Source organism: Lissotriton helveticus, chromosome 5_1, assembly GCF_964261635.1.
Source record: "Lissotriton helveticus chromosome 5_1, aLisHel1.1, whole genome shotgun sequence".
Lineage (NCBI taxonomy): Eukaryota > Metazoa > Chordata > Amphibia > Caudata > Salamandridae > Lissotriton > Lissotriton helveticus.
This window is the reverse complement of record NC_136065.1, coordinates 1,136,247,345-1,136,261,577: the sequence shown is the minus strand read 5'-3', so window position 1 is coordinate 1,136,261,577 and position 14,233 is coordinate 1,136,247,345. Positions and strand designations below refer to the sequence as shown.

General features: G+C 51.2%; 1 protein-coding gene across 1 annotated transcript in view; it reads right to left on the bottom strand.

The window, feature by feature from the left end:
- Positions 1-222: 222 nt before the first annotated feature.
- The window catches only part of SMC3 (structural maintenance of chromosomes 3), an 845,399-nt gene continuing 831,388 nt past the window's right edge, over positions 223-14,233 (bottom strand). The window contains exon 29 of the mRNA XM_078643761.1: positions 223-710. Within this exon, the coding sequence (XP_078499887.1) occupies positions 639-710 (72 nt within the window). The 3' untranslated portion in view covers positions 223-638. The remainder of the gene's footprint in view (positions 711-14,233) is intronic.

The following is a 14,233-nucleotide window of genomic DNA, read 5'->3' as shown; positions in this document are numbered from 1 at the left end:
CTATAAAAGTGTCCAGATCCAATTTGGCACCTAAGGATATTACACAGGTGAGGTATCAGCGGGTAGAAGTATCCATCAGATATACCATGATAAAAAACACATGTCCATTGACTGGATGCAAGTTCTGATATTTTCCGCTTATTGTGATAATTATTACTGTATTGAAACAATTATACATGTACAGATTAGTTTCCTACAATTAAATGGAGAGCAAAGAAAATATACTGATAAAATCAACTGTTTAATTAAAGCAATTTAAAAAAACCACAAGGCAGTATAAACGGTAAAAGTACAATTAATTTGAAATACTTAAGCACTTCTAATAAAGCTTTAAAACAATGGTACACTATACACAGGGATTTAAGGGTGCAAACATTTTGGAACTCCTTATAAAAGCAATGTCAACGAGCATCTTATAAAAAGGCATACCAATAGACATAAAATGGATGTGCAAGCTCTTCTGAAACAAAATATTATAGCCTCCGAGCCAACATTTGTTAAAATTCTAGTTTGAAAACTAATGAACAATTAGTCCATGTGTTCCAGGCAAATGTCCAATTCCCTTGTGAATTTGATTCCTGTAGTCCTCAAACTGTTGAAGTTGCAATAAAAAAAACTGGCACAAAGTCCCATGTGCTTCAGCCGTGAGTTGTGTCATCTTCCACAAAGTCTTTTGCTTGCTCTGCTGAAATTACATCAATGTGACTCACCTAAAGCAATAGGAAAATCGTCAAATTATAAAAAGGTTTCAATTACTAACATGTAGAACTGAGAGTGGCCTAATACTGATTTGTATTTTTGTATACTAGATGAACAAGTTACTTACCTTCGGTAACGATATATCTGTAAGAAACATTAATTAGTGATAAGAATTACCACCAGGCGTCAAGACTGGATCTGGAAATTTTTCGTCAGCAGTACCCCTGCGCGTCGGTAGGTGCAGTCGTTCGGCTCTGCGTACGTCGTTGGCGTCGTAGTCGCCAAGATGACGTCGTTGGAGCTACTTGGACGCGCGCTGACGTCAGTTCTGTACACGACTTTCCGCGCCAGGAACGCAGAGCCATGCAAAATATTGAACACTGGTGCATTGAAACTAGGGCCCTTAAAGGTATGACATTAACCCTAGAAATCAGTTCGCAGAACGGGGAAGATGGGTGGGGTGGTAAGGAATCTATCACTAACTATTGTTTCTTACAGATATATCGTTACCGAAGGTAAGTAACTTGTTCATCTGAAAGAAACAAGTTAGTGATAGATTCTTTATCTTAGAATAGATACCCCAGCAATACCAACCCCGGTGGTGGGTCTGTGAACCAAGATCACACCAGAAAGTCACAGAGAACAGAACGGCCAAAAAAGCTGTCTCTCCGGACTTGACTGTCAGGGCAACAATGCTTATTAAAAGTGTGCAGCGAGGCCCACATGGCTGCCTAACAAATGTCTTGCAGGGGGACACCACGTCCCAATGCAGTAGTAGCTGCTGTCCCCCTGGTAGAATGGGCGCACAACCCCTCCGGGGGTTCTTTTTTAGCCAGAGAATAACAGGCTTTGATACACAAGACAACCCAGCGGGAGATAGTCCTCTTGTATACAGCTCAGCCTTTCTTGGCGCCTACGTAGACAACAAAGAGCTGGTCATCCACCCAGAACTGTTGTGTGTGATTCAGGTAAAAAGAGAGCACACGTTTTGGGTCCAGACGGTGGAGCCACTCTTCCTCTCTAGAAGGGTGTGGAGGTGGAAAGAAAGTGGGCAAGGTGATAGTTTGCCCATAGTGGAAGGCAGGGACAACCTTTGGCAAGAAGGAAGGACCAGTGCGAAGCACAACCTTGTCCGGATGAACCAACAGAAAAGGAGGCTTACAGGAAAGAGCCTCGAGCACACTCACGCGCCTAGAGGTGATGGCAACCAGGAAAGCAGTCTTTAAAGTCAATAAACGCAGAGGACAGTTGTGAAGCGGCTCAAAAATAGAGCACATCAAATAAGTAGGAATCAGATTGAAGTCCCACTGCGGCATCACAAACGGAATAGGAGGGAAAAGGTGAGTAATGCTTTTGAGAAATCTATTTACAACAGGGGACTTGAAAAGAGAGGGCTGAGAAAGGTCGAAATTGCAGAAAGGTGGCCCTTAATAGTGCCCAGAGCAGAGCCCTGCTGGGCCAGAGAAAGAAGGAACAAAAGAACTTCTGAAAGAGGGGCAGAAAGGGGGATGTACAGCCCCTGCTATGCACCATGCCACACATTTGTTCCACCTGCAGGCGTATACCGATTTAGTGGAGGGACGCCTGGCTGCCAGAATGATATCACAGACTTCAGGAGGCAAGTCAAATGGAATCAACTGTAGAGGCTGGACAGGTTTCGGGTGGAGAGCTGTCCCCTGCTGCTGTGACAAAAGATCCTCCCGAAACGGCAGTCAGATCGGGGGATCCATGCTCATACTGAGTAGCTTGGGATACTGAACTCTTCGAGCCCAGTCCGAGGCCACAAGAATGCCTTGGGCCCGGTCGCGCCTGATCTTCTTCAGCACTCTGAGTAGAAGTTGTATAGGCGGAAAGGCGTACAATAGACGGCAGCTCCACACAGAGTGAATGGCGCAGTGGAAATTCCAACGCGCAGAACTGCTGACATTGTGCGTTCTCTTCGGTGGCGAATAGATCTAACCAAGGCTCTTCCCACTGCTGACAGAGACCTAGTGCCACCTCCGAGTGAAGACGCCATTCGTTATCCATCATGCACCTGCGGCTGAGTTCAAAGAAGCTGCCAAGTGTTGAACCATCCAGGAAATGCCTTGACGTTCCAGCCATGTCCAGAGCCGCAGAGCCTCCTGACAGAGTCCACGACCCCACCCCGCCTTGCTTGTTGCAATACCACATGGCGGTGGTGCGGTCTGTGAACATCTGCACTACTCTCCCCTTGACAGAGGGAAGGAATACTTTCAGTGCAAGTAGGATCACCCGGAGCTCCAGAAGGTTGATATGGATCCTGGACTCCGCCGGAGACCAGGGGCCTCTGATCTCCACCTCTCCCATGTGGCCACCCCATTCCAGGAGGGACGCATCCGTCACCACTGTGTGCTCCAGTTGGGGAAGGGAGAGTGATCTGCCGCTGACCCAATGCTAGTTTGTGAGCCACCACTGAAACTGTTGCACAGTGCCCTCCGAGATCTGGATGTACTCGGACAAGTCCCCTTGATGCTGCACCCACTGGAACTTCAGGTCCCACTGCAGAGCCCGCATATGCCATCTGGCATGATTGGTCAGCAGGATCCAGGAGGCTATGAGGCCTCAAGGTCATCCTGACTGAAACCCAGGACAAGGGCCGAAAGATCGGAATCATATCACGAATGTCCCGGACTCGGTGTTCGGGAGGATAAACCCGAAACTGCTCCGTGTCCAGAACCGCTCCGATGAAGAGGAGCTTCTGAGAGGGAATCAGGTGTGACTTCAGCACGTTGATGGTGAACCCCAGCAAATGCAGGAGGTCGGCCGTAGACTGGAGGTGGGAGACGACTGACTGGGGTGAGCCCGCCTTCAACAACCAGTCGTTGAGATAGGGGAAGACTGAAATCCCTGATCTGCACAGATGAGCTGCGACCACCGTCATCACTTTCGTGAACACCCGAGGGGCGCTGGTAAGGCAAAGGCGAGCACGGTGAACTGAAAGTGCTCGTGTCCTACCATGAATCGTAGGTAACAATGGTGGGCCGGCAGGACGGGAATATGAATAGAAGCGTCCTGCAAGTCCAACGCTACCATCTAGTCATGCGGGTCTAGGGCAGACAAGACCTTAGCAAGTGTGAGCATCTTGAATTTCTCCTTCCGAAGGTGTAAGATGGGATTCAGGCCCTTGTCTTTCTTTGAAACCAAGAAGTAGTGAGAGTAACAACCACAACCTACTTCTGGCATTGGAACGTGCCCGATGGCCCCCTTGGCCAAGAGGGCCGTAACTTCCTGCTGGAGAAGTGTCAAGTGATCCTCCAACATATGGTGGTACTGTGGCAGCATGGCTGGAGGGGTAGTCTCGAAGGGGCAGGAGTAACCCTTGCAGACTATTTGCAAAACCCACCTGTCCGAGGTGATGGTGCACCAGTGGCGGAGGGGATGGGGAATCCTGCCACCCACTGGCGTTTGGTGAGCCTGAAATGCCGGACTAGGAAGGTTTGGAGGCATTGGCGGCAGGGGAGGTGGTGGACTGACCCGTATGCTGGCCCCATGACCCACCTCTGCGGGTCCCACGTCCGCGGCTGCACTGAGACTGTTGCTGTGCAGGCCTGTGGCTCTGAAACAAACATGTTTGGGCGCCCCTTCCATGGTGAAAAGCAGAAGCGAAGGAGTGTGTGTGGCCGAAAGGCCTAAGTTCTTGGCAGTAGCCCGTAAGTCCTTAAATCGCTGCAACGCACTATCTGCCTTGTTGCCAAAAAGGGCATGTTCATCAGAGTGTTCTGGACATCCCCAGAAAAGCCAGTTGTCCTCAGCCAGGCGTGGCGGCGTAGCGCCACTGTCGTGGAAATCGCCCAGCCCAGCGAGTCGGTGGTGTCAAGGCCACAATGTATTGTGAACTTGGCTGTGTCTCTCGCCTCAGCAATAGCTTGGGAGAGCATTGTCTGCGCCTCCTTCGGACACTGAGGCAGCACCTGTGCAACCGTATCCCACACAGAATGGGAATAATGGCCCAAGAGGCATGCAGTGTTCACAAACCCCAGCCCTGAACTGGCGGAAGTAAACATTTTCTTCCCAAACCGTTCAAGTTTCTTTGATTCCCTGTCCGGTGGTGCGGAAGGGAATGCGCTTGGGGACGCAGAGGCTTGGACAACCAAGCTCTCAGGGGTAGGGTGTTGGGAGAGGAAAATGGGGTCACCAGTGGTCGGGCGATAGCGTCGGGCCAAGTGCCTTTCCACAGGTGCCCCTGTGTTGGGCCTGGACCAGGTGCCCAAAAGAACATCTGAAAGTTCGTCATTAAAGGGCAGCAGCGGTTCCGTAGAGGAAGACGCCGGCCGAAGCACTTCAGTCAGGTGGTTAGTCGTGACGGCCACCATAGGGAGTTCGAGGTAGAGAGCCTCGGCTGCCTTACGCAACACCACAGAATACGTACCACCCTCCTCCGTAGCCACGGTCGAAGGAGACAGTGTGCCAGGTTCTGGAGTAAAATCCAGGTCACCTCCATCCTCCAAATCCACATCCGAGTCCGGGTATAACTAGCACTGGAGTGCGAGAGGATGTTCAGACCACTCCCAGTCCTCCCCTTCGTCCACAACCTTCAGGGCAGGCGGAAAAGAAGGAGGTGGATGGAGAAAGGGATAGAAATTTCCCATGGGCGTCAGGATCGGTGTTGATCGACACCTGTCCGGCACGTTTCCACGTCGGGGAGGAAGCCGGGGATGGCGTCGGGGGAGGTCGTACGAGGCCAACCGACATCGGCTGGGATCCATGCATGGATCCATGGGGGTCTATCGGGGTCGAGACAGGAGTCGTCAAGGACGTCTGGGCCAGAGCCGATGACACAGAAGAGCGAGAACCCCCAGTCGGACCCGCAGGGCCCGAAGGCTTGCCAGCAGGGCCCAACGGCCCAAAGACGCGTGCCATGGCTGACAGGAATTCCTGCAGCTGGGCCAGAGTCGCCGATGGACCTGGAAAGGGTGGGAAGGCCTTTGGCAACTGCGTAGGCTCCGCCGGGGTGGTGCCACCCTCAGCCGTGTCGCGCAACAGGGTAGGGGAAGGTGAAGAGCGGCAGCGCTTCTTCGACTTCCTGTGCTTCGCCTTACCTGACTCCGAATGCAAAGACTTCATAGAACGATGGTGGTGATGGCTCCACGACCAGTCCCTCGACCTCCCACGGGACTGGGACCTTGAACGGTGCAGAGCCGACTCCCGGGTCTCTAGCAACTTTCGGGACCACTCCCGCAGAGTTTTTGGAGCCAAGGCCCAGCACTCGGGGCACGACTTGGAGTCATGGTCACGCCCCAGGCAGTAGAGACACTCACAGTGCGGGCCCGTCACAGACATCGTGCGGGGACAAGCTGCGCAAGACTTAAAACCGGGCATCCCTATACACCAGGAGTGAAAGACTCAAAGAACAGAGACAAAAGTCCCCAAAAACTAAGTCATAAATTGACTGGGGGTCCGGCTCCCGCTGGATCTGCGCTTGCTGGCGCGAAAAAAGAAAGTCTTGACATCAGCGCGCGTAGGCACGTCTAAGTAGCTCCAACAACGTACGCGGAGCCGCATGACAACGCCTATCAAAAAGCCGGGGTACTGACGAAAACTTTCCGGATCCAGTCTAACGCCTGGGGGTAATTCCAAGGTAAAGAATCTATCACTAACGTTTTTCTTTCAGATATATAAACCACATTAAGTATTTATTGAAAAACAGGTTACCCAAAGATCTTTCAGTCAAACAAATGCAATTTCCAATAATATTGTTTGATACAGCAGAAATGATCTAGCTCTTTAAGAAAAACAGTGGCTTAATATTTAGATGTTCACTCACACCCTACTGGCTCACTTAGCCTAGTGCTCACAAGTTCATTACCCAACTCCCCAAGTTATTTAGTTTTGTTTAACGTAGAGGTAGGACTATATAGATGGTTTATTTGGTTATTACAAGAAATTCCTTTTACTTGTGCTCCTGTTTCTCTGACTTTGCAAGTGAACATTGGCAAACAAGACAATGCAGTGGCAGGAGGCAACTACAATACTGAGCATGTGATTTACCCTTTACCTTGCGTCTTATTCTCATATGTTTAATGAACAAGTTACTTAACTTCTGTAATGTTCGTTCTGGTAGAGACTGTCTGGTAGACAGCCACGTGCAGCTTTGCAATGATGCTGTTCAATGGAAATGACGTCCGGAGCCTATTTAGTTGCCACTTCCGAGTGCTGACATAAGTTGCTTTCATGATTGTCCACACCCCGAGATGCAGAACCCCAAAACAAATTGGCGGACTAGTGTGCAGATTTCTAGATTTGGGATTTTATCAATGAATAGATTCCAATCACAGAATAGGGAGGATCGGTGAGGAATCTGTGGCGCAAAAGATTCTACCAGAAAGAGTGTTACTGATACTGAAGGCAAGTAACTTGTTCTTCTGATGGACTTCTAGCTGCAGATTACTCACTTTTTGAATGGATACCAAAGCAGGCCCTAAGTGTAGTTGGGGGTATGAATGGACTCAAACTAGGAAGTCCTGTAGAACCGAGTGGGCAAAATGCTGTTTTGGTGGACATGCTTGTCCAGGCAATAGAGCTTTGTGAACATATGGAGGGACGCCCACGTAGCCGCCTGACAAATAAATGCCTAGTAGAAAGACCTTGAGTGCTAGCGCAGTGGTAGCAGCTTTTGCCCAGGTAGAATGCACACTTTATCTTTTTGGAGACTCATTTTTGGCCAATGCATGGCACATCCTAATGCAGAGCACAATCCAGCGTAAGGTGGTTCTCTTCTGCACAGCCTTGCCGTTTTTATGCTACAGTCAAACCCACAAATAGCTGGTTGTCCACTCGATGTTCTTTGGTACAATCTAAGTAGAAGCTCAGAACTCTCCTGGGGGCCAAGCGATTGAGCCACTCCTCCTTCTTAGAGTGGCGAGACGGAGAATAAAATGCCAGCATGGTGATGGTTTGGCCAATTTGGAATGGTGTCCCAACTTTTGGAAGAAAGGATGCCCAAGACCTCAGAAGCAGATTGTCTGGGGAAAAGGTGGTGTACAGCAGGTTAACACAGAGCTTGAGCTCACTCTCATTCCACCTCAATGTTATGGCAATGAGGAACTCTGTCTCAAGGGTGAAGAGACGCAAGGGACAGATTTGAAGCAGTTCAAATGAAGTGCACATTAGAAAGAGAAGGACTTATTTAAGGTCCGACTGTGGCATGACAAAGGTAGAGAGAGTAAACAAATGTTGAAAGTGTATCGAAAACCTTGTAACACCAGGATACTTGAACAAAGAGGCCTGATCCAGAAAATGTAAAGAAGCCAAAAGGTATCCTTTAGCTGTACCCAGAGCAAGGCATTACCAGGCTTGGGACAACACAATAAAATGTCACAGAAAATGGCCTGAAGGTTGTCAACCTGGCAAGTACGGCACCAAAGCACAATTTGTCCCAATGACAGGAGGGTACATTTTTAGTCGAGGGATGCCTGGCTGCCAACATAACATCTACCTTCTTTGGAGAAAGGTCAGAGGGGTTTAGCTGTCGCTGCTCAATCTGCATGCATGAAGGTGGAGATTATGCAGGGCCGGATGCCGGACCCTGGCATACTGCAGTTTCAGCAGGTCCTCCAAAAGGGGCAGCCTGAACGAAGAATGGATGCTCAAGCTCCGGAGACCTTGATATCTTACTCTCAGTGCCGAATGCGGGGCCTCTAAGCCCGGTCTGTCCTTCTTGAGAACACGTGGCAGCAGTGGTATTAGCAGAAAGGCATACATGAGCTCTACTTAGGGCAGAACGCGCCTCAGGTTGAGATACGCCAATGAGCAGAAGTGCTGACATTATGAGTTCTCGTTGTGGTGAACAGATTGAGTCAAGTTTTTACCCATTCACAAAGAGACCTTGCGCACCACCCTATTTGTTGAAGTATCTAATGGCTGTGATGTTGTTCATGAGCAACGGTACCAGCCTTCCTTTGATGGACGGTAGGAAGGCTTTCAGCACCAAGCAGATGGCCCTCAGCTCCAGATAGCTTCACCTCTCCAAAGTGGCCACCCATAAGGAATTGACACATCAGTCAACACTGTCAGCTCTGGGTGTGGTAGGGAGAGGGTTCTGCAGCTGACCCAATCGCAGTCCAGCAACCATTCTTGCAGTCTTCTCTGAAATCCAGACGTGGCTTAAAAGGTCCTCTTGATGTAGGGCCCACTGAGACACAGGTCCCACTACAGACCCTGCATAAGCCACACCTGCTCGACCAGCAGGATGCAAGAGGCCATTCATCTCCTGGACTCTTTCCCAGGGCAAAGGCACAAAACTGAACATGTCCAGAATGGCTTGAATGAAGAGAAGGAGTTAGAGAAGGAGCCATGTCTGAGAAGGAGTTAGGTATGACTTTGGCATATTGATAGTGGACCCCAAAGGTGACAGGAGCTTTGCCATAATGTGGAGGTGGTTGACAACTGCTTGGGGAGAGACTGCCTTCAAAAGCCAGTTTTCAAGGTGGGCAAGACTGGAACTCCTGACCTCTGCGATGTATTGCCAACACCACAATAACTTTCGTGAACACTTGAGGGGCACTGGTGAGATCAAAAGGGAGCACAGCAAATAGACAATGTTCAACCACTAACCATAGGGAACACTGGTGGGCCAGATGGACGGGTATATTGAAATAGGCGTCCTGTAGGTCCAACGCTACCATCCAGACTCCAGGGTCAAGGCCAGACAAGACCTGGAGCAAGGTTAACGTTTGGACTTTGTCCTTCTCGGAGCTATCGTTACAGAGGAAGGTGTTTTAGGGGCGCAGGTCTAAAACAGAACAAAGGTCTCCATCCTTCTTTGGCACCAGGAAGTAGCAACCGTGACCCACTTGCAGGCAGACGTCTCAATGGCCCCTTTGTCCAAAACAGCTTGCACTTCCTGATATATGACGGACAGATGGTCCTCAGTCAGCCACTCCAGGGATTGTGGGAGGAGCAGCCTGGTAAGACCCACTGGATCTTGCTGCCAACAGGGTAGCTGTTTTACATATTATATATATATTAATATTTAGCCCTCGTGGGCTCCTTTCCTCAGAATCATTCAACTGTTATATTTCAACATATCACTTAATACTGAATTTAGACCAAAACGAAAAATAGCAAACTGACTTAGAAACCAATGCCACTTGCAAACTGCTAAATTCATGTGCTGAGAAATTCAACAAATGAAAAGGTGATGGATCGATGCACAGGTTGAGCTTTACACAGAGCTATATAAGGCGCATAACTGGCTTCTAAGCACTCTCAGACTGAGTATGTATGGGGTTAAAATAAACCGGGTCACACAGGTTGATAAACGGGTGAGCCGCGAGTAGGGCCCAGTTTCATCATCGAAATCCAGCCACTGACTCATTCTTTCACAACAGCGCAGAAGGAATTAAAAACTACACAGCCCTATTTACTAAAGTCACCGACGTCATCACAAAAAAAGACCTGTTCACCACGCGGTGGGCTGGACACAAACTGGTGCTTCAAGTGACAACAAAAATATATGTGTTTACACACAGACAACCCGTCACTGCCTCCATGTCCAGCAGCCACAAAATTAAACATCCCCGCTTACAATGGAGAAAAATGTGTAGAATCCCTATGTATGCAATGTACAACAGACTGCTCAGCCCTTAAGCCCTGTGTAGGCCGAAGAAAAGCTAAAATGAAAGCAATGCTTTTATTGTCTGTACTTGTGCCCTTAATCTATTTGTACTGCTGTCAGTTGCCCCCTTAGTTTTTCCCCTTGTTTGCCCCGTGCCCCTGCCTTTGCCAGTTACCTTGTTCACCCATTCGTCACCCACTCCCGCCTCCTAGCTGCTCCTCCCTCCCACCTCCCCCTTATATGGCGTTCAGTTTGCGCCCGTCCGCGCCTGGACCGCACCCAGCACCAGAACCCATGGCCCCCGCGAACACCCCGATGCCCATCACCACTACAATGCCAGCACCCTCCACACAATCAATACCTGACGATCGCACACCTGCTTCCGGGCCGCCGCGAAGCGCACCCAAGGATCCTTCTCCTGCCGGAACTGCAGCTTCACCAGCATCCGACCCGCCAATCCACCCACGAGAAAGGACGCAACCACCTCAGATGCATTCTACTCAACACCCGCTCCGCCCTCAAGCACGCCATCGAACTCTGGGACCTACTCGACTCCACCTCCCCAGACGTCGCCTTCCTGACGGAGACCTGGATGAACCCCTCCTCGGCACCGACATCGCCATAGCCATCCCGGACGGCTACAAGATCACCCACAGGGACCGCACCAACAGAACAAGAGAAGGAATCGCCATCGTCGACAGGAACACTCTCAGAGTCTCGACCAGCACCGACGACATCCTCAGCACCGCCGAACACCTGCACTTCCAGATTCACACGGATCCCAACACCACCCTCAGCAGAACCCTCGTCTACAGACCCCCCGGATCCCGGCCACAGTTCAGCGACTCCATCACGGACTTCGTCAGTACGTACGCCCTCGCCTCCACAGACTACATCCTCCTCGGGGACCTGAACTTCCACCTCGAGAACAACAACACCAACTCCACCACATTAATTGACAACCTCGGACTCCGACAGCTCCTAACAACACCCACACACTCTGCCGGCCACACACGAGTCCCATTCTTCTCCGCAAAGCCCCACGTCTCCTTCAACCACACCACAGAACTTCATTGGACCGACCATCGCTGCACGTTCCGGAAACCCACCACGCACCACCGCACTCAACAGATGCCCCGCCGATGCTGGAGCAAAATCACCGAAGACCAGCTGAACACCACCCCCGCCCAAAGACCGCCTGCCGACCCCACCGACTCTGACACCGCCACCCGCAACCTCAGACGATGGCTAGACGACTGCGCCAACAATCTCGCCTCGATCAAGAAACCCTTCAACAGACACACTAAGAAGAAAGCCAGCTGGTTCACCCTGGACCTCCATGCCTCCAAGCAAACCTGCCGAAAACAGACACCGGACAACCTCACAGGCCACAAGTATGCCATCCGCAGACACCACCACCTCATCAGATCCGCCAAAAGGACCTTCCTCAAAGACCGCCTAGACAACAACGCACACAACAGCAAAGAGCTCTTCAACATCTTGAAGGAGCTTTCCAACCCAAGCTCCAACACTAACGACATCCCACCTTCGCAAGACCTGTACAACTCCCTTGCCACCTTCTTCCATCGCAAGATCACAGACATCCACGACAACTTCAACACCCTGACCGCCCCGACAACCACTGAGACCCCCGACCTCACAGCCACCATCCACACCGATCCCCTGCTCACATGGAACAACATAAACAACGAGGACACCGTCAAAATCATGAACACCATCCACTCCGGCTCGCCGTCAGACCCCTGCCCACACCATATCTTCAACAAAGCCAGAGCCACCATCGCACCCAATCTCTGCAAGGGTATCAACATCTCCTTCGAGACCGCAACCTTCCCGGAGAGCTGGAAGCACACCGAGATCAATGCTTTACTCAAAAAACCCAAGGCCGACCCAGAAGACCTCAAGAACTTCCGACCCATGTGCCTGCTTCCGTTCCCGGCGAAGGTCATCGAGAAGACCGTCAACAAACAACTGACCCGCTACCTCGAGGAGAACAGCATCCTGGACCCGTCCCAGTTCGGGTTCCGCAGCAACCACAGCAACTAAACTGCCCTCATCGCCGCCACCGATGACATAAGGGACCTGCTGGAAGACGGCAAAACTGTGGCCCTCGTCCTCCTGGACCTGTCAGCCACCTTCAACACGGTCTGCCACCGCACCCTACGCACACACCTCTACAACACAGGGATCCGAGGCAAGGCACTGGAATGGACCACCTCCTTCCTCTCCGGCAGAACCCAGAGAGTCCGCCTCCCTCCTTTCCGAAGTCACCGAGATCACCTGCGACGTACCCCAAGGCTCATCCCTCAGCCCAACATTGTTCAACATCTACATCGCACCGCTCACTCACGTCGCCCGACTGCACGACCTCAACACCATCTCCTACGCCGACAACACCCAGCTGATCTTCTCCCTCACCAAGGCCCCTCACCGCCAAAACCAACCTCCACAAAGGAATGAAGGCCGTACCTGAATGGATGAAGAACAGCTGTCTCAAGCTGAACTCAGACAAGACGGAAGTCCTCCTCCTCGGCTCCACCCCCTCAGCCTGGGACGACTCCTGGTGGCCGACCGCACTGGGAGCAACACCAACACCCACCGACCACGCACGCAACCTAGGGTTCATCCTCGACTCTACACTCGCCATGACCAAGCAAGTCAACGCCGGCTCGTCCTCCTGCTTCAACACCCTCTGCATGCTCCGCAAAATCTACAGGTAGATCCCCAACGAAACAAGAAGAACGGTCACCCAGGCCCTTGTAAGCAGCAGGTTAGACTACGGAAACGCCCTCTACGCAGGAACATCGGCCAAACTCCTGAGACGAATACAACCCATACAGAACACTTCTGCACGCTTGATCCTCAACATCCCTCGCCGCAGCCACATCACACCACACCTGAGAGACCTGCACTGGCTTCCCGTCAACAAAAGGATCACCTTCAAGCTCCTCACCCATGCACACAAAGCACTTCACAACACCGGACCGGCATACCTCAACAGACGACTCACCTTCTACGCCCCGAACTGCCAGCTCCGCCGACCTCACCCTCGCCACCGTCCCCCGCATCCGAAGAAGGACCACCTGCGGCAGATCGTTCTCCCACCTCGCCGCCAAGACCTCGAACACCCTCCCCATCCTCCTTTGGCAGACCCAGAACCTACTAACCTTCAGGCGGCTACTCAAGAGCTGGCTATTCGAGCAGTAGCAGCACCCCTCCCTCCCCCCCCCCCCCCAGCGCCTTGAGACCCTCACGGGTGAATAGCGCGCTTTACAAATGTTCTGATTGATTAATTATCCAAAGTGCAACGTTTAACATGTGATGAAACCGTAATGGGTGGCTGAATGCTGCTGCCCGAGTCACATACAGAGCAATAAAGGGTCTTAAGTAACAGCTATCAGCAGCCTCTGAAACTGCACACTCCTAAAAGCAAACAAGAATGTAGCTTGGGGAGGCTGGTCACCGGGTCAGTATAATAAACACACCATTAAACAATCAAGGAGTAGGAGGGAACATGCCATAATAGAGTTAGGGAGGACAGGAAACGTCAACGACGCCAACAACAGGGGAAGAAAGAAAACAAGGAGCGTGTGCGTAGCCTCGAAGGGTCCAAGGCTTCACATACCGGAGTCCTTGCAGAGCTGATGACCAGCTGTGGGACACCTTGCTGATAAAAGAAAGACAACAAGATTCATAGGCCTGTTTTCAATCACTCCCAGAATTTAAAGGCGGGGGAACAGCTGTGTGAACAGAGAGCCTTCCCATGCCACTGGAGACACCGCGAAACAACACGACAGAGGATGAAACTAGTACCTTCCTGAAACATGTGCAGAAACAAAAGAAAAAACACGAAGCAGCCTAAATATACACAAGCGGAAGGCTAAAAGTAATGGGGCGCTGCTCCCTGGGAGTGAACAAATGGCAAAAAGGAGGGAC